The sequence below is a fragment of the Panulirus ornatus genome, chromosome 10, assembly GCF_036320965.1.
Source record: "Panulirus ornatus isolate Po-2019 chromosome 10, ASM3632096v1, whole genome shotgun sequence".
Classification (NCBI taxonomy): Eukaryota; Metazoa; Arthropoda; class Malacostraca; order Decapoda; family Palinuridae; genus Panulirus; species Panulirus ornatus.
Genome location: NC_092233.1, coordinates 27,700,234 through 27,721,680, shown reverse-complemented (window position 1 = coordinate 27,721,680; position 21,447 = coordinate 27,700,234). Strand labels below are relative to the sequence as shown.

The 21,447-nt window shown below is 45.9% G+C and overlaps 1 protein-coding gene across 3 annotated transcripts in view; it reads left to right on the top strand.

Annotated features, from left to right (window-relative positions):
• LOC139750844 (troponin C) overlaps positions 1 to 21,447 on the top strand; it is a 209,430-nt gene that overhangs the window by 41,021 nt on the left and 146,962 nt on the right. For all 3 annotated transcript variants that reach the window (XM_071665633.1, XM_071665630.1, XM_071665632.1), the window contains exons 2-5: positions 11,357 to 11,384; positions 13,103 to 13,246; positions 16,733 to 16,852; positions 18,010 to 18,141. In XM_071665633.1, the coding sequence (XP_071521734.1) occupies positions 11,357 to 11,384; positions 13,103 to 13,246; positions 16,733 to 16,852; positions 18,010 to 18,141 (424 nt within the window). The remainder of the gene's footprint in view (positions 1 to 11,356; positions 11,385 to 13,102; positions 13,247 to 16,732; positions 16,853 to 18,009; positions 18,142 to 21,447) is intronic.

Here is a 21,447-nt window from a genome sequence, read left to right as displayed (position 1 = left end):
TGCTGTACAGTGCAGGTGTAGTAGATGTAGCAGTGCTGTACAGTGCAGGTGTAGTAGATGTAGCAGTGCTGTACAGTGCAGGTGTGGTAGGTGTAGCAGTGCTGTACAGTGCAGGTGTAGTAGATGTAGCAGTGCTGTACAGTGCAGGTGTAGTAGATGTAGCAGTGCTGTACACTGCAGGTGTAGTGGGTGTAGCAGTGCTGTACACTGCAGGTGTAGTGGGTGTAGCAGTGCTGTACACTGCAGGTGTAGTAGATGTAGCAGTGCTGTACAGTGTAGGTGTAGTAGATGTAGCAGTGCTGTACAGTGCAGGTGTGGTAGGTGTAGCAGTGCTGTACAGTGCAGGTGTAGTAGATGTAGCAGTGCTGTACAGTGCAGGTGTAGTAGATGTAGCAGTGCTGTACAGTGCAGGTGCAGCAGGTGTAGCAGTGTTGTACAGTGCAGGTGTAGCAGTGCTGTACAGTGCAGGTGTAGCAGATGTCGTTTGGCAGAACCCTCAACAGGTTCTCCAGAGGTCTCGTGCAGACATCTGGTAAGAGAGAGAGAGAGAGAGAGAGAGAGAGAGAGAGAGAGAGAGAGAGAGAGAGAGAGAGAGAGAGAGAGAGAGAGAGAAGGTAACATGAGAACTTGGCCAAGACCTCGTCACTGTCCAGCCCGTTGCGGGTTGGTCAGCGAGGCTCGTTTCCTCAGCGGGTGAAGAATCACTGCTCAGTGAGGCCGGGGAATGCGGTCTGGTCCACTCCCGGGGAGGCCGGGTTGATTAGCTCGAGCACACACGTCGTCAGTTGGCTGAGGGTCCAGAGGGGCTTGTTCTGCAGTGTCACACACACACACACACGCGAAGGTGGTGGTAGAGATCTGACCCCGGAATTGGATTTATAGTTTCTTTCTTGAGAGAGAGAGAGAGAGAGAGAGAGAGAGAGAGAGAGAGAGAGAGAGAGAGAGAGAGAGAGAGAGAGAGAGAGAGAGAGAGTCATAGTTTCGTCTGTGTGTGAAATCTGATCTCAAACCTTATCCTTTGTACTTTCTACCGCCTCAACTTTACTCCTTATTATCTCCTCCTTCCCACATCTTCGCACCCACCCACCACCTCGTCTGCGGTGGTTAGTGCCAACGACCATTAGCGAGGCTGGGGGGAAAACTCTCATTGTTACGCCAGAGTGAACCTAGTTTTATTTGGATCATGGTCGGCGCCAAGTCTACCACGACGTTTCGGATCCCTCACGCGAACTCTCAGTTCTTTTAGTGTTTCACAATGAAAAACATATACCAGTTCTTTGAAAGTTATCATGCACGAACGGGTGCAGTGACATCTTGTCTACACTTTTGTAATCTCTTTAAGTTAAGTGGAGCTTGTGGAAGCTCTGGCGCATAGAAGTTGGGGTGAAACTTTGTTTTTTTTTTCTGATGACCTACATCCTATTGAGATGGTTCAGAATCTAGAACTTTTGTGTTTTACGTTCTCATTGTTTTACTGTTTTTACATTACACCTCACCTCTGTAGGCGGACGCTCGCTACTGAATGATGTTGGAAGGTTTAGTTCTTTGTTAAGAAGAGTGTACCAAACTTTTCGTTCATATCTCGCAAAGAAAAGACTATCATTTCACACATTTTCATCCACCAGGGACGTGTTCTCTCGACCCAGAGAAAAGATATGACCCCATTGGTTTCATCCTTTAGGAGGATCCATGGAGGATCCAGGTGATACTTTTATACTTTTAGTTACGTTAATGTCTTACTTTATTACCATTATAAAACCTTAATTACCAAACTATCATAACCCATCTACGTCATTAAGGAGTAATGCAATCACTACTAGTTTTCAGACTAAATAAATGAATCACTCTTATAAGGTAAGAAATATCACCGAGGGAAACTTGATACAGTAACCTTTATACATACACACGAACCATAACCATCGTGAACACAGACTTCTTCTCTTGATCTTTCCTTATAACCCTGCCGGCCAAGACGGCACCTCCTCCTCTACACTATCACATTTCCAACTATAGTTTCTCACATCGTCTCCACTTCAAGGACAGTGTTACTGTTTACTGTGGTATAAAAATACCTACGTAATGTTTACCTCGTGGGTCTTACGTCTCCCAGCTCTGAAGCGATCTGGTTCAAAAATCTCTTTACCCACAGTAACTTGGCTTTTAGGCTTCGTCTCTCTGTCTGTCTGTCTGTCTGTCTGTCTGTCTGCCCCCCCCCCCCTCTCTCTCTCTCTCTCTCTCTCTCTCTCTCTCTCTCTCTCTCTCTCTCTCTCTCTCTCTCTCTTATTTGACCTTCTGACACGAAGCGTTGCTCTCTGTATTTCCACGCACTGAACTCCTCAACACAGTGTGCATTACTGATCATCACAAGGGAAGATACTGGTGGAATCAAGGCCGCCATTCGTTCCCACATTAACGATCTGGAACAAATGATAATCAGACCCCCAACATGAGCTCCAGACCGACATGAATGCTCTTCAGCACGCTAGAATTCCTTTTCTTTTCCTCTGATCCTTTTCACTGTGTAGAATATACACTATTTCTGCCCACTTATGGGTCCTCCGACATCAATCTTTCCTCTGTGACTTCCAGTTGGGCACGTCCTCCCTCTATTCCTTATCGAAATGCCAATTCTAGTATTCCAGGAGAGTTCACTCGCCATCCCAGTACTATCACTTCACAGACTTTCCTTGGAACCGGAACTACCTCGTTCGCTGCGAATCTTCCAGCTGTGCTGAACGTATAGCAGATATAATTATCTTCCTCCTCTCGCGTTTCCCTTTTCCTACAACCTATCCATCTCTGAGAATTAAGGTCATAAAAATTCGAGGAATTCCGATGAATTTCTTCAATCTTTTATCTCGTACACCGTTTTCTTTCCATTCGAGATGACCACGACTGGGGACATACATTGGTCCGTGCTACATTGCCGACGATAAAGTGAAAGGATACATTAATTACGATGGCTAATTAACTCAGTTTTAAAGCCCCCAGGGACACGTGACCTCCTGTCTCATTAATCAGCACAATGATCCCATAACAAATGCATCCGGACACAGCTTAATTATAGCAATTTTGTAGTTGTTTCGAACCAGGCTGGTCAGCTTTTACTACTGTTTGTTACTCTCGTGTTGAGTACATATAGCTGGGTGTAGCGAGGACTGGCAATGTAATCTGAGACCCACTAGTGTGTGTGTGTGTGTGTGTGTGTGTGTGTGTGTGTGTGTGTGTGTGTGTGTGTTACATGGTAAAGGTAACTGATACAATCAGTTCAGAAACATTTAAAAAACAAACAAAGTATAAAAGTCTACACAAATACATATACATGATACCAGTACAAGGGCACTGGTACTATGAATTTACGAGTACAAGGCACTGGTACTAGGCCTTTACCATTACAAGGTCAATGGTACTATGTTTTCCCAATATAAGGTCACTGGTACTATTATCTTTCCCAGTATAAGGGCACTGGTACTATTATCTTTCCCAGTATAAGGGCACTGGTACTATTATCTCTCCCAGTATAAGGGCACTGGTACTATTATTTTTCCCAGTATAAGGTCACTGGTACTATTATCTCTCCCAGTATAAGGGCACTGGTACTATTATTTTTCCCAGTATAAGGTCACTGGTACTATTATCTTTCCCAGTATAAGGGCACTGGTACTATTATTTTTCCCAGTATAAGGTCACTGGTACTATCATCTTTCCCAGTGTAAGGGCACTGGTACTATTATTTTTCCCAGTATAAGGGGCAATGGTACAATGCATCTAGTAATACAAGAGGTTTTGCACTACACTTATCACAGGGAACTTACGTCAAACAAACCCCTACTCACGTGCGTGCGTGCATACCTTGGCACGTGAGTTACTGCTACACACACGCACGTGTTTATACCTGAAAATTCCTCATATGTATAAACCAACAGGTCACTGACCCCTGGAGGAGTGACACACAGACAGACAGACACCACACTTAAAGAAGCACGAAGAACTAATAGAGAAGGTCCAGAGGAAGACAAACAAAAGATGGTAACAGAATTAAGTGAGTTGAGTTACACAGAGACGCTGGACGCCAAGAGTTTGTCCACTAAGGAAGAAAGAAAAGTAAGGGATGATCCAATCACAAACTAGATTTCAAACCGATATCATGATGTGAACAATGAAGTTCCTCGCATGATGCAGGTAGAGAACAGCCTAAGAACAATACATGAAACTAAGCAAAATACTTGCTAGAAAAGATATACGGGAATTCAGTATTTCTATAATATAATAGTGGACGAATAGAATACACTGTATGATAGAACTGTGTAAGTGATTGGCATATAAAAGTTTAAGATGTAAGACAAGAGAGAAAGTGCAAGAGATGGGGACACATGGATATTCAACTCCCTACCCGTACAGTACAAGTGGGGCAATAATACACACATTCACACACCTGCTGTAATAACTCAGACACCCCCTGTGGTAGCTGGAGTGAAGATTTAAAATGTGGGCAGTTCACGTGGACATCTGAGAGAGAGAGAGAGAGAGAGAGAGAGAGAGAGAGAGAGAGAGAGAGAGAGAGAGAGAGAGACTAACTGCCTACTAGTACCTCGACGAGATGATGACAGATCTAGCGCGTAGTGCTCACTGCATATTTTGAACAAAATCCACTCCTGTCTTCTGCCACACACACCTCCCATATAAAACTGTCGAACTGACTTCTTCAGAGGTCGACCTTGATCAACCATGCGTCTGAGGCTCCTCAGGGGTCGACCTCAACCATGTGTCTCATCTTCTACAACCACTCCATGTGTTTCTCATGTCCTCTTCCATGCAGGACACTCGCAAAATTTTTGTCTGATAACTTTTCAATGAGGTGCTAAGAATGCCCCCGACTTGGCGAGTCTGTATTTTCCTGACTGATGATATATTTTTAAGTTGAAAACGTTTCTCCTGATGTGCCTTCTAGTTGCAGCCATGCGTATAGAGTATCATGCATCCCCCTCTCATCTTTTCTGGACTGTAGCGATCATTTCCACCACTCGTGGTAGTTCATACGCTCCAGACCACCAGTTTTGCCTGTGAGGTGCTTCTGTAATCTGTCTAACTTGTTGATTTCCATCCGTTTAATTCTGGTAACCATAACAACAGAATAGTATTCTCTTCCACTTGTTATACACACGCTGAACAGCATCATTATCAGCTTTCTGACTCTTGTCGTGAAGGCGTTCATTATCCTACCACTCATCAGTTAGCATGAAAGTATTGTCTATTGTGATCCTTAACTTCAAGCTTTTCACTGATAGTGAGAACCAAGTCTTCGACGATTTCCTCGCTCTTCCCGTCTGCAGCATTTGTTATAAGATCTTGATGTTCTGTCACTCATTCCCTGGCTTAGTTCCCCAAATTTCTCTTCACTGTATCCCATTAGACACTACAAAGATGGGTATATAAACAATCGTCAACCGGTTTCATTTATACCAGAACCGGTGTTAGGAAGGACCATATACGAGGGAGTGTGTGTGTGTGTGTACGGTCTTGGAATTACTTTGAAAACCTGAAGAAGGTTGATGGTATGACTGGCACTGACGGCCGAAATTGGTCTTCAGCCCTACGGTCAGCCAATCAACCAGCCAGTTTTAGATCAACATCGGAGGCGACCAAGTCTGATCCATCGGGCTGCTGGTGCTGTGGGAGGGATGAAGGAGGAAGTGGAAGGTATCGAGTCTGGTCGGTGCTGGCGTTCAAGCGAAAGAGTAAACAGAGCCAGCGAATGTTTCCTCCCAAGTCTAAACATGATCGGTTGTAAACAAACCCTGTGAGTCACATCATTTTGGGGTGGAGCAGGTGGGAGTCACCGCCACAATCAGACATGGGTTGAAGTGCCGCCCTCATAACTGGGGCGAAGACGAAACTAAATTTGATAAGGAAGAGAAGCGAGGTGTTGACGAACGTAGCGAAGTTCATATACAAAAAAAGAAAAGAAGAAAAAAGCAAACTGACGGTTGAAGTGTGCCCGTTTACACAACCTCTCCCCGTGAGCTATTTCCAGGTTAGAGAGAGAGAGAGAGAGAGAGAGAGAGAGAGAGAGAGAGAGAGAGAGAGAGAGAGAGAGAGAGAGAGATTAATGAATAAATAAAGCAGTAATAAGAGGGAGTAATATGAGTAATATGCATAAAGTGGCATTTCACATTTGTCACAATACTCGTTAAAAATTCTTCTGCAAGCCCATATCTTCTCACTATCTTCATACACATACACACACACACACACACACACACACACACACACACACACACACACACACACACACACCAGCACCTGCAACATCCCAGCTTCACACCCCAGCAGTAGCAAGCCATCCCTCCCTCCCGCTGTGTCTTCCGTCAGTATCGATTTCACGTTTAAAAACCCACATCGTGATGCTCTCTGCAGACAGGAGGCAACGGAGTGAGAGAACACGTCACTGTGCACCGTGTGAGAGCGACGCCCGACTCCCCCCTGTGTGTGTGTGTGTGTGTGTGTGTGTGTGTGTGTGTGTGTGTGTGGGACGGGTGGATGGCAATGTCGGCAGGCGTTAGGGCGTCAGTGTGGCTCTCGCAAGAGTCAGGTCCTCTTACTTAGCCTTGGCATCAACCGGTCATTCTCTCTCTCTCTCTCTCTCTCTCTCTCTCTCTCTCTCTCTCTCTCTCTCTCTCTCTCTCTTGGAAGGGTCACCGGGTTCACGTGAGAGGTGGGTGGTGGGTGGGTGGGTGCGTAATGGCAGCAACCACCACGTGGTGCACGTGAGATGATGACCCACCAGGAAGGGGTGAGATGGCCGGGGGTGTACACGTCAGTAAGGATGGGTGGCCGGCCGCCACACAGGTATAAATAACCTGCCAGATAGACTCGCCACACTCCACGTTGTCCGTCATGTTCCCGAACCACAGCCACACTCACCCTGTGTGTGTGTGTGTGTGTGTGTGTGTGTGTACCGTCTGGTCCAGCGCCCTCGTCTTCACATCAAGGATGAGGAAGTAAATGAGCCGTGAAAACGTCGCGCGCGTCGTACCGTTTAAGTTGATCGTAGGGTGAGGGAGGCGGGGCGGGTGTCAACACGCTTGTCTGTCCTCGTCCTGGGTTGATGGTGTCATCTGTCACGCGTCTGTCACCTCACATGACTCCATTACCTCTCCATTGGACCCATCGTCACTTGCCTCGCTACCCGGGTCCCTGATACAGGCAACAGCTTCCTCCCGCCCTCCCTGCCTCGCTACCTCCTCCCGCCCCCGTCCCTGATACAGACACCTCCACCGATCACCTGCTTTAAGGACTGATTTGTGCTGGTGTCTCCGGCATATCTATTGTGCAACCCATGTTCATCCTGCGAGCGGTAGCGCAAAAGGATTACAGGGTTGAGGAAGGTTCTTTTCTCTTAGGTTTTCCCTCTGAGCACTACCAGGACTCCTCCGGCGGGGTGTTACTGCGTCAGATGGACGACACGCAGCTCCTCTGACACTGTCAGTATTTTCCTATGTTGTTAATGGGTAGAAAAAAGTGGTGCTGACAGCCTTCACGGCAGTTTCTTTAGCGTTGTCAAAGATCGGCAAAGAATCCATCATGAAGCATCCTTGTCGGTGTGGCCAGAGGGAGAGAGACGGGCGGGTGAGGAGTTGAGACTACCAGTACAGTCCTGGCCAGCCAGCAGGACCTGTTGTCGTCTGGAGACCCGCAGGGCCTCATCACACACACACACACACACACACACACACACACACACACACACACACACACACACACACATCACAGATCTCATCTTTATATTCCACTCTCGCTATATGTCATCTACATCCCCCACAGAAATCAGTCGACGGTCAAGATAAACACCAGAACATGTAAACTTTACTTTCCTAAGTGAGAGAAAAGGTTGTTGTGATCCCTTCCATCATACATGTTGTGGATGAGTGTGTCACGCTATGGTTGTGTCTCTTCTCTCTGGAGGTATAAATACTGGAAACTACTTGTAAGGTTTTCAAATCGTTGTGAAGTCTATGATTCGTTGCGATGGTATGTGCTCGGTCCTCATGCAAACAGGACGTGGTCTACAACATAAATCTCAGGTGTTGTCTGTATTCACAGGATGGTATATAATATGCCTGGTATCCGCGAATATAGATTTAGTCGCCATTTTCATCTATCATTTCTTACGTCTGTCTTTTTGATAACAAACTTGTCTGTCTGTCTTTCTATCTATCTGTCTGTCTAATACTTTTCACATTATCTTTCTCATACCACTTATCACCCGCTATCCTCACTTTTGCCTCCATTTGTTATCTTGTCTTCCTGCTTCACTTCCTTCCGGAGAGATTGTCTTATTCTTGTTGCCTCGCCAGCTGGCTCCAGGCTGAGAGGACCTCGACGTAAACATCACCATCTGTGACCATCTTTACCTCTAGTTACGGTTGGCTGCGAGCTGGGAGGTCTGGTCCTTGCTCGATCGCCAGCCCTCCCTCATCAAAGACAACACCATGTGCTCAATCTTAACAAAACGAATAGGCTCATGGATCTGGTCCTCTAGTGTGTGTGTGTGTGTGTGTGTGTCTGTGTGTGTGTGTCTGTGTGTGTGTGTGTGTGTGTGTGTGTGTGTGTGTGTGTGTGTGTGTGAGTGAGTGTGTGTGGTGCGAATGTAGGAAGCGACTGTATTCTAGCAGCGCCGCAACACAGGGAGGTTCTGGGTGGATGTTTCTGTTATGTTTCACATTTCCCCCTCCTGTGTTATGGTTAGTAGGGGTGGGGGGTGGAATTGGTGGAGCGGTATAGGGGGAGGCACATGGCGATGAGGTAGGAGGGAGAGGAGAGGCGGGAGGGGTGACTCGCTCTGTGAACCACAAGGATCGAAGTCCAAGTAAGAGGGAAGGAGACCTTCCCTGAGATCTCACTAGTCTTCAGAATTTCCTCCTGAGGCAGGGGTTCCTCCTCAGTCTGACACCTACCATCCTCAGTCTGACACCTACCATCCTCAGTCTGACACCCCCCATCCTCAGTCTGACACCTACCATCCTCAGTCTGACACCCACCATCCTCAGTCTGACACCTACCATCCTCAGTCTGACACCCACCATCCTCAGTCTGACACGCACCGTCCTCAGTCTGACACCTACCATCCTCAGTTTGACAACCACCATCCTCAATCTGACACCTACCATCCTCAGTCTGACACCCACCATCCTCAGTCTGGCACCTACCATCCTCAGTCTGACACCCACCATCCTCAGTCTGGCACCTACCATCCTCAGTCTGACACCCACCATCTTCAGTCTGACACCCACCATCCTCAGTCTGACACCTACCATCCTCAGTCTGACACCCACCATCCTCAGTCTGGCACCTACCATCCTCAGTCTGACACCCACCATCCTCAGTCTGACACCCACCATCCTCAGTCTGACACCCACCATCCTCAGTCTGACACCTACCATCCTCAGTCTGACACCTATCATCCTCAGTCTGACACCCACCATCCTCAGTCTGACACCCATTATCCTCAGTCTTACACCCACCATCCTCAGTCTGACACCCACCGTCCTCAGTCTGACACCTACCATCCTCAGTCTGACACCCACCATCCTCAGTCTGACACGCACCGTCCTCAGTCTGACACCTACCATCCTCAGTTTGACAACCACCATCCTCAATCTGACACCTACCATCCTCAGTCTGACACCCACCAGTCTGACACCACCATCCTCAGTCTGACACCTACCATCCTCAGTCTGACCCACCATCCTCAGTCTGACACCCACTATCCTCAGTCTGACACCACCATCCTCAGTCTGACACCCACCATCCTCAGTCTGAACCACCATCCTCAGTCTGACACCTACCATCCTCAGTCTGACACCCACCATCCTCAGTCTGACACCCACCATCCTCAGTCTGACACCTACCATCCTCAGTCTGACACCCACCATCCTCAGTCTGACACCACCATCCTCAGTCTGACACCTACCATCCTGTCTGACACCCACCATCCTCAGTCTGACACCTAACATCCTCAGTCTGACACCCACCATCCTCAGTCTGACCCCTATCATCCTCAGTCTGACACCCACCATCCTTAGTCTGACATCTACCATCCTCAGTGTGACACCCAACATCCTCAGTCTGACACCCACCATCCTTAATGTGACACCTACCATCCTCAGTCTGACACCTACCATCCTCAGTCTGACACCCACCATCCTAAGTTTGACACCCACCATCCTCAGTCTGACAGCCATCATCCTCAGTCTGGCACCCACCATCCTGTTTGACATCTACCATCCTCAGTCTGACACCCACCATCCTCAGTCTGACACCCACCATCCTCAGTCTGACACCTTCCATCCGCAGTGTGACACCCACCATCCTCAGTCTGGCACCCACCATCCTCAGTCTGACACCTTCCATCCGCAGTGTGACACCCACCATCCTCAGTCTGGCACCCACCATCCTCAATCTGACGCCCACCATCCTCAGGCTGACACTACCATCCTCAGTCTGACACCCACCATCCTCAGTCTGACACCCACCATCCTCAATCTGACACCCACCATCCTCAGTCTGACACCCACCATCCTCAGTCTGACACCCAACATCATCAGTCTGACACCCACCATCCTCAGGCTGACACCTAACATCCTCAATGTGACACCTATCATCCTTAGTCTGACGCCCAACATCCTCAGTCTGACACCCATCATCCTCAGTCTGGCACCCACCATCCTCAGTCTGACGCCCACCATCCTCAGTCTGACGCCCACCATCCTCAGGCTGACACCTAACATCCTCAATGTGACACCTATCATCCTTAGTCTGACGCCCACCATCCTCATGCTGACACCTACCATCCTCAATGTGACACCTATCATCCTCAGTCTGACGCCCAACATCCTCAGTCTGACACCCATCATCCTCAGTCTGACGCCCAACATCCTCAGTCTGACACCCATCATCCTCAGTCTGGCACCCACCATCCTCAGTCTGGCACCTATCATCCTCAGTCTGACACCCAACATCCTCAGTCTGACACCCACCATCCTCAGGCTGACACCCACCATCCTCAGTCTGACACCCATCATCCTCAGTCTGACACCCACCATCCTCAGTCTGACACCCACCATCTTCAGCCCGACACCGCCCATCCTCAGCTGACACCCACCATCTTCAGCCCGACACCGCCCATCCTCAGCTGACAACTACCATCCTAACCTAACCCCACTCATACACGCATACTTAAGGATACACCATGTTTTCCCATGATGAAAAATAGGCCATGTGATTAAGGACTGTACTTTTCATTTTATATCGACGACGAAGACATGATCCTAACAATCCTCTTCTTTTCTTGCAGGACTCACTGGACAAGGATCAGGTCGCCGGTAAGGACGATATGGCTGGGAGGAACGGGAGACAGCTGGTTGCTGTGGGGGAGAAACGGGATGAGGCCCTCCCTGGACAACAAGCCTCTGTGCACTAAACATCTTTTGCGACAGTCTTGTCCAGTAGTTAACCCTAGATAGAGTGGGTCCTGACTGATCTTAACACTGTATCTTCAGCATTCGATTCAAATCCTGCATTGAGTATCTTGGGTCATAAGGTCTTAAATACTGCAATGTGAAGGTGAGGTTAATGATTCACATTCCATCTTGCCTTTCATCGTATATCAAGCTGGGAGATAGCAGACACGAGTCTGAATGCTGGTGATACACGTGGTTATGAAGACACCACATCGAGGTCAGATAAACTTTGACCATCACGACCTTAACGTAGCAAGGTTTTACCCATAACAACTACCTTTTCAGTCTTTGTCGGTAATGAAATTTGGAGGATGAGAGTGGCAGGTGTCCCTGCCTTACTGGAAAACAAACAGCACATGTGCATGTTACTGCTATGTTCCTGACACCCTGAACGTCCTTCTTAACCAGCCACTCTAGTATGTGGCCACCAACAGCCCCTCCTACACGTAGAACGTCCTTGTTTCTCCATTTGTCTTCGTTTGGTGTCCCTCTCCTCTTTACTAACCCTCCTGACACCACCACAGTCTTTCTAGCACAGGGTAGAGCCCTTAGAACAATGCTGTATTCTACAGAGATAAGTTAGGAGTCACAGAGCTTCACATTTATATTGTAACATGAGTTAAATTTGGCTCAAACGTCTCAGAGATTCCATGAACTGTGTCATTTGATGAGCAATACTCTTACGTATTACACTCTCAGTAATGTCCTCCAAGATAATTGTACACCTTCATTCAATGCCTTTATGATGTTCCTGCTTTGTTGTGAGGAGGATTATAACATTATTTATCCATGTTCCACTGTCAACTATGAATGTTTCAGTGTAAGAGGCAAGTTCTTTTCTCATCTCTGAGTGACTAATGTGGTAAAATGGGGTTATGATTCGGCCAGGATCTGCAATGAGCTAGGAATAAGCCTGGATCTACAGTAAGCTAGGAATAACCCAGGACAAACAGTAACTAGCTAGGAATAAGCCAGGACAAACAGTGAGCTAGGAATAACCCAGGACAAACGATGAGCTAGGAATAAGCCAGGGAAGACAATGAGCTAGGAATAAGCCTGGATGTATACCGAGCTAGGAATAAGCAAGGAGCTAGAATGAGTTAGGACTATACCAGGGACTATATGAGTTTCGACTGAGCCAGGATCTACAATGAGCTAGAAATATCCCAGGGTCTACTAAGAACTAAGACTGAGCTAGAACCTACAATAATCTGAGAATTCATCAGGACCTAGTATAACTTAGGATCTACAGTAGGCTAGGAATGATCAAGGACCAAGAATATACAGTGAGTTTGTGTCGAGCAAAAGAGGTTGTGTCTTTAGGTAGAGCTGAAACAGTGATCCTCACTGAGCTAGGGTTAAGAGAGGGTCTGCAGTTGGCTGAGGCTATGAGTGTCACTGGAGACCAGAGGTTGGATCAGGACACACACACACACTGAGCAAGAGCTGACTCAAGATGACCTAGAAGTAAGCTACGATAATCCCATTTTCTATCCACCATGACCTACCCTCACTATGTATTCACCATCACATCTTCTACCATCTTTGCGCCTCACTATAACTGTGACTCCTTTTCGCAGGTCTCCGTAAGGCATTTGACGCATTCGACACTGACAAGAAAGGTGCCATCAATGTCGACACCATCTCCACCATCTTGAGGATGATGGGCGTCAAGGTCTCCGAGAAGAACCTTCAGGAGATCATCGCCGAGGTCGACGAGGACGGTAGGTGGCGAAGGTGGCAGTGAGGGAAGAGCAGGACACGAAGGAGGAGGAGGAGGAGGAGATGCAGGGTGAAGAAGAGACGGCGAAGTTTAATAAGAAAAAGGAATGATCACTGTTCATGAAACGCTTTCCTCACTGAGCTTCTGGGTTTTGATTGCAAAGAATGTGGCAGAGTCTTGCTCATTTATAGCGTGAAAGCCTCTTGACAAAGAACGATTTTGTTAAAGCTTGCAAAAACCCTTAATTGGAGTTGACTTGTATTCGTCAACTGGGGCGAAAGAGGTCTTTCGTAAAGCCACTATGAAATGAAATCGCGCTGTGGGTGTTAACATCTAAGGATGGAAATCTTACTGGCTGTAGTTGTCATGCTCACCTTACGAGGGAGGTAATGTCAGAGACGAATACAGATGAGAAAACTCTGGGGCAGTATAATGCCATGGTTAAATAATTACGAAGATTGTGTGTTAAGTAAATGAAAACTGTATGGACTAGTTATTTTCGCCTATTGATCTAATTCTGCAAATTTTATATCCTTCTTCGACTATCTAAAGTCCTGCCATGAGCCTGTGACATTCTCTCACCCACGAGCTGAGATCCTCTACCTCGGAGATTTCAACGTTCACCATAGGGAATGGTTGAATTCCTCGCATACGGATGGTGGAAGGATTGAAGCCCTCACGTTCTCTATTCTTAATGATTTAGAGCAACTTCCCACCCTGGCCACTCTCCTAATATTCTGGATTTGTTTTTCACCTCTCGTCCATCCCGCTGTAAATACACAATCTCTTCCCTAATAGGTTCATCTGATCACACTCTCATATGTGTATCTATTTACACGGCACCTCCCTCTCAAGCAGCTCCTTCTAAGCGTAAATACCGACACCTGAACAAAGCTGACTGGAATAACTTACGTAACTTCTTTCCTTGAGTAAATTACTGTCTTTTATACGGTGATGTTTCTGTCTCCGCCAAACGCATAACAGAGGTTATCCTTGCGGGAATGGAAACATTTATCCCCTTTTCATCAAAGACGACTTCTTCATCCAATCCTTGTTTCAAGCGTTCCTGTTCTGAGGCCATTCAGACAAGGGAACAGGCATATCCGGCTTGGAAAAACTCTCCTTCCTCTGGTTCCCCTTCAGCTTTCACCACTGCCAGTAATCACTGCAAGCACGTTATCCGTGAGGCGAAGCGTTCCTTTATGCAAAGGAAGTGTGATAACCTCTTCTTGTCATCCACTGATAAGTCTTTCTGGTCTTTAACTATATTCATCTCCAACAACTTCTGTCGCTCTATCTTTCCTTTACTTTTCCGTTCTGCCGGTACTATAGCTGTCTCTCCCGCTGACAAAGCAACTCGCTTAGGTTTCCGTTTCTGCTCTCACTCCACCTTGGATATCCCAAACATTCCTTCACCATATGGTGTTCCTCTTACTAATCCTATGCTTCTTCTCGTAATCTCTTTTCGCATTCTCCAAAAAGAACGTCTCTCTCTGGACACAAGCAAGGCTTATGGTCCTGATGGCATCCATTCACGTGTAATGAAAGAATGTGCCTCTGAATTTGCACCGGTGCTTGCTCGTCTGTTTTGTTTCTGCTGATGAACCAAAACTTTCCCTTCTCCTTGAAAACATGCAATGATACATCCCATCCCTAAGAAGGGTAACCATTCTGACCCTTCTAACTATCGCCCTAATTCTTTACAATCTAAAATTTCCAAAGTCTTTGAATCCCTCCTCAACTCCCATATCTTTAAACACTTCGAAAATCACAGTCTTCTCTCTGATCATCAGTATGGCTTTCGAACTCGAGACCCACTGAGTGATATTCTTACCTATCTTACTAATGTATGGTCATCATCCCTGATAGATTTTGGGGAGTCATGTGTAGTTGCCCTTGACATATCTAAGGCTTTTGACACGGTGTGGCATTGAGGTCTCATCTCCCTCTTCTGGCTTCCCTCCCTCACTTTGCTCCTTCATATCTAGCTTCCTCTTCGGCCGATCTATCTCTGTGATTGTTGATGGATCAGCCTCTTCCCCTTTCTCTATCAACAGTGGTGTCCTTCAAGGTTCTGTCCTGTCCCTTACACTTTTTCTCAATTTTTTGAACGATTTCTTCTCCACCACAGATAATCCATTGCACTCATACGCTGACGGCTCAACACTGCATTCATCCAAATCCTTCAATTCTGCTCCCTTTTCTCTCACTCGATCCGCCGCATCTCGACACAGCTTCTACAATAAACTCAGACTTGGACAGGATATCTCAGTGGGGTACACAAAATCTTGTTAAGTTTAATGCCTCCAAGACCTAGTTTCTACCCACCTCTCAATCGAAAACTCTTCACAACTTTCGTCTTTTCTTTGACGGTTCTGTAATTCCACCTCTTGACTCAATGAACATACTTGGTATTACTGTAACATCCACTCTTTCTTGGAAACCCCACACTACAGGAATAGCTAAGTCTGGCTCTAAGAAATTGGGTGTCCTGTTTAAACGTCGAAACTTCTCTTCTGAACAGTTGCTCCGGTTACACAAGGGATTGATTAGTCCCTGTATGGAGTAATGCTCTCACATTTGGGGTGGTTCTAGCTCTGTATCCTTACTTGACAGAGTTGAGTCGAAAGCGGTTCGACTTATAAACTGTCCCAAGCTAACTTCCAAACTTGACCCCCATCTCTATAATTCAATTAAAGCCTGGCCATAATGTGGACTTTTGTCCGTGACTGGAGCTTTCAACATAAAAAAACGTGTTTTTTTCTATGACAGATGAGTAAGGGAATATACCCGATAAACATCACAATACGACAGCCAAGCCAAGGATAATGAAATCTAAACGGGGGAACAAGAGTGTGCACCTTAAAGGAAACGAGAGAAAACGCAAGAAAGATTCAAAAGCACAAAACAGCTAAATGCGAATTCAGAACAGTTAAGAGAAATAAGACATGACTTCCTTAGTAATAATGGCAGCTGATGGAAGAAACGACAGAAGAAAGACGCTAATGAGCTTTCGTCTTGCATCATCTATTGTACTAAAGCAGCAAATATGAAAGGCTACAAGAGTAATGTTTGTTAATGTGTCTGTTTTATCTCTGTGTGCTTGTCTTTCTGCCTATATTTCTGTGTTTCTCTGTCTTGTGCGTCTCTTTATGTCTGTATGTGTCCGTCTGTCTGTCTGTCTGTCTGTGTCTATCTGTTTCTCTGTCTGTCTGCTTGTGTTTCTGTATGTGTCCATCCGCCTGCCTGTGTCTCTAAGTGTATCTATGTTTCTCTTTCTGTTTGCCTATATTTCTGTACGCGTCCGTATTTCTACGTCTATTCGCGTGTCTGTATTCTGTTAGTATATGTTTGCCTGTCTGTGTATGTGTGCCCGTCTGCCTATGTCTCTACGTGTCTCTGTTCTCTGTCTCTCTGCCTGCTATCCTGTCTGTCTGTCTGTCTGTTCCCACAGACACTTCTCTCATACCCACATCTTCGTCCACAGGCTCCGGTGAGCTGGAGTTCGAGGAGTTCTGCGCCCTGGCTGCCAAGTTCCTCATAGAAGAGGACGAAGAATCTCTAAAAGCAGAGTTAAAAGAAGCGTTCCGTATATACGACAAACAAGGTTGGTCTCTGGTTGTTTACAGTGGACGTTGGCTGAAGGGTCCGGACTCTCTGTCAGGGGATGTTAGAAGGTGATATTCGATGGTGGGTGTTCAAGAGAGGGTCCAGGAACTCCTAATGGGTTACCAGGGAGGATTGTCAGGGGAGAGCTTTCTGTAGTGGGAAACTAGTATTTTCAATGGGTACTCAAAGGGTAAACCCAGTTGGTAACAGATGCTTTTACATGTCTAATGGGTCCGCAACAGTTCGGGTCTATCAAATTAAGGGGCGAGTGTTAACAATGGTTAAAACGACATTTCCAAAGTATACATCTAACTGGAGTTTAACGAAGAGCTGATGGTTAAGGGGGTCAGTAAGACATTTGAATACGTACGAAAGTGGAATGTAAATAAATCAAGTAATCAAATGTCACTGTTTAAAATACGTTTATGTAAGTACTGTAGCTTGATGACTCTTGGTAATAAGTACTGTAGCTTGATGACTCTTGATAATAAGTACTGTAGCTTGATGACTCTTGGTAATAAGTACTGTAGCTTGATGACTCTTGATAATAAGTACTGTAGCTTGATGACTCTTGGTAATAAGTACTGTAGCTTGATGACTCTTGGTGATAAGTACTGTAGCTTGATGACCCTTGGTGATAAGTACATGTCTCAAACAATTTTCATAAGTAAAAAGTTGTTGAGTTGTAGTATTATACTTAAGAGCTGTTAACCCATGCTTGGGTATCTGTTCTCGACCATGTGTTAAGAACATGTTATGAAAATGTTACTTTTCTACACTGTGTTCTTTAAACATATTCTCTTCTTCTCGTTTCTTCATCTAGATATTAGGAATTTTCCTAATAGATAAATCTAAACCAGAGATTAATTCTTTTTTCCTACACTTAAGGTGTCCCAAGGAGGTGTTCCGCAGTTCTCCCACAGGGTGGTAGCTGTTCACCACTGAAGTTGCTCCTCCTTCACTATGAATTTTCTTCCATTCAGTTACCAGATGACCGTTTCCTCTTCCTAATGTGTTCTGAACTGCTTCAAAATGTCTAAAGTTATCATGATGTTCCTGGGGTTTTACGTGTGTCCTTTACGGGTTTTACACGGCTTAAGATCTGCTGGTGTTTTGGTGTGACGTAGAATGTGACGAAGAAGGATCTTCTTACAGGCGACGGGTTTATAACGACGGGCGTCCTGAGGGAGATCCTCCGCGAGCTGGACAACAAGCTGACGGAGGAGGACCTGGATGGCATCATTGATGAGGTGGACGAGGACGGCTCCGGCACCTTGGACTTCGACGGTAAGGCGCTCAGTTCAGGGTGGGGTCAAGGCCATATGGCTTTGACAGTAAGGATTCGGGAACATGAATGAGACAGCGATGTAACTCTGACAGTAGGGATCCTTGGGCATAAATGAGGCAGGGTTGTAGTCTTGACAGCAAGGCCTCCAAGACAAAAGCGAGCCAGGGTTGTAGTTTTGGCACTGGGACCTTTGGGACAGAAATGAGACAGGGTTGTGACTCTGACAGAGAGGCTTCTTGGACGGAAACGAGGGAGGGACTTTGGTTTTGACAAAGAGACTTCCTGGATAGACCTAAGGCAGAATTCCAACCTCGTAAGAAGGGACCCTTGGACAGAAATGAGGCAGGGCTGAAGCCTCGACGAAAAGACTTCCTTTCGTTTCAAAAGTCAGACTTTATGTTCCGAGAGGTTGAGGTATGTAGCTTCGTTAGCACAGGACTAAGAGGGCGACTCCAGTAACTGCCGTAGCATCGATTATGGAGAGTCTTGGAGAGAGACGTAGCTTCAGCGACAGTCGACAGAAACGAGTCAGACAAGAATAATATCCGCAGCTTCGACACCCAGACTACCAGGAACACGAATCAGCGTTGTAAGTTCGACAGTACAGCTCTACCTGGATTTCGACGGCTAGGAATCATTAATGTATGGGTAGGCATCTTTATAAAGATCAATAAAACTGTAATATGGAATTACTGGAGCCTTGAAGAGGAAGCGGTATGATATAAAGTTCCAAGAAGGATAAAATAGAACCATAACATTGACGGCAAATTTATCAGACCAGTACTGGAGAGGGGCAAACCTTTCTATAACAAGACGTCCACACATGGGCACGCCAGTATGAATATGTACATGGGTATATATGTATATGGCTGTGTATGTGTATGTATATGTGTGTGCATAAATATGCGTGTTTGAGCGTGTATGCATATATGTTTGTATATGATTGGATGGCTCTTTTTTCGTGTTTCCTGGCGCTACCTCGCTGACGCGGGAAATGGGTGCCAAGTATGATATATATATCAATGACAATGATGATAAGGTGCAACGTAATACATCACAATTTATGGACAATACTGAGATGGGAATGAAATCTACAACAGCAATGGAAAGTCTGTCACTGCAAGCTGCCACAGACACACTAGCTGGAGGTACAGACATCAAATGAATCTTACTAACGACAGTCTAACACATCGTTATTAGAAAACAGAAGACACGATGTAGCATGAATGATGTTGAAGTGTTAAAAGTTAAGGAGGAAAAAGCCTCATTGGGAGGTAGCAATCTCCAAAGACCTATAGCCAAGTAAAGAAGGGCAGAGTGGTAGTAATGAAGGTGAAGGATTCCTAGGTAGTGCTTCCAAAATGAAATCAGAAGAAACCAATCTTCAGTCTTCAAACCTGGTTGGCACGTCCCCACCTTGACTGTTCACTTTTGGCCAACCAGTTTGAAAATGGACAAACACAACAGCGATGAGCCACCAAGATGTTCCCCGGACTGAGAAATAAATCCTATGAGAGGCCAACTGGATGGTTTAGAGGAATATATCCTGCTGAGAAAACAGAAGACTCAAAGGTGATCCACATATTTTCATACAGGTGTTCAAAATGATCAAAAGCATTGATCATCTTGATCTACAGAACCGTCCAAGGCTGGATTGGTCTCATTTCATTCTTCGTAATGGTACAGGCTCGTGGGCTGAACTCTGACCTCAGATGAGGCAAAGGATTGTTTCTTCAGCAGCAATTTACCACTCGTAGTAATTCGAAAGCAGCGCCACACACACGTTTAAGGAAAGCTTTGATAAATCATTCGTTTATCGTCCACATATGACATTACTTGCGACACCTTAGTTAAATATAAAGTTTACACGCTTCTCTCCTTAAGAAATCTGCTTTCCTTTTATCTTATATTAATCTCTGAGATAATGATCACATCTACTACAGGTAATGATCATATCTACTACAGGTAATGATCATATCTACTACAGGTAATGATCACATCTAATACAGGTAATGATCACATCTACTACAGGTGATGATCACATCTACTACAGGTAATGATCACATCTAATACAGGTAATGATCACATCTACTACAGGTAATGATCACATCTACTACAGGCAATGATCATATCTACTACAGGTAACGATCACATCTACTACAGGTAATAAACTCATCTACCACCATAAACATCCTCGAAAGCGTTCAGTAATCTGTTGTTACTGACGCATCTTGTAATGAAAGGCTTTGTGACACATACACCGTAGCCGTCATGTTATCCACATGCCACGCTCAGGTACCGACCAACATTACCAAGCTTTCCTGCGCTGAAGTTGGAGAAGGTGCCAACTTCACTGCTTCAGTTGACAGAAAGCTTACTGATGTTGGCCGGCCGGTGACTGGATGCGGTCCGTGCATGTCCTGACCGCCACACAGTGTGTGTTATAAGGTCTCGTACACTGTGAGGTGGTGGCAACTCCAACGTAATCCATAGGGAGAAACCTGCCTTTCAGAACTGCAGAGGCTGATACTAGGTAACAACCGATGAGCCAACATCGATGGAGACACGACTCTCAACTTCTGAAGCCAAAGGTTCCCTTTCCACAAAGGTGATGAGCAGGTATTCCTTCAGGGCATCAGCAAGAACGTCACAAGTGTTAGCATGAGGGTAGCTGATCTATGAACACCAAGAGCAGATGCCTGGTTATGATTCCTACCCACTCAAAAACGAATCTATGTTATCTACAAATATTCACACCCAGGTGAATATTGCATTACCATCACCTCCCGATCAACAAGTCGAACAATGCACTTAAAAAGAGGGCGCTCCTGTGCAGTATATATTCCAGGAGCTTTTAGAGATATCTAACCAGAGATGACCTTATATAACAAAATCCTAACATCTGGTCATGACAAGAGGAACCTAGCGATCGTGGAGGTTCTCATGATACGAGAATTTACACCTGTTCTGAGAAGGGAGGTTAGTCCACTCAAGGATTACTGTCAGCCTTAACAGGCAGTTAGCAGCTAGCACGCAGTCAAGGACAGACACGGCGGGTGGAACATACCTGGCAGCCAATAAGAAGACTTCTTTGCCCTGCTCACCACATTTTCGTCCGTTCTACTGAATTAAAGACCCATCATTCGCTTCAATCATCACCCAACCAACGTGAAGACACCGTCAGTCATCGTATACGATCAGAAGCTTATATCGCCAGATGTTCCAATAAGATTTCCTCAGTTCCTCAGTTCAATGATGTAAAACTTTATAATAACCTGAATTCAGGAGATTTAAAAAATCATAAA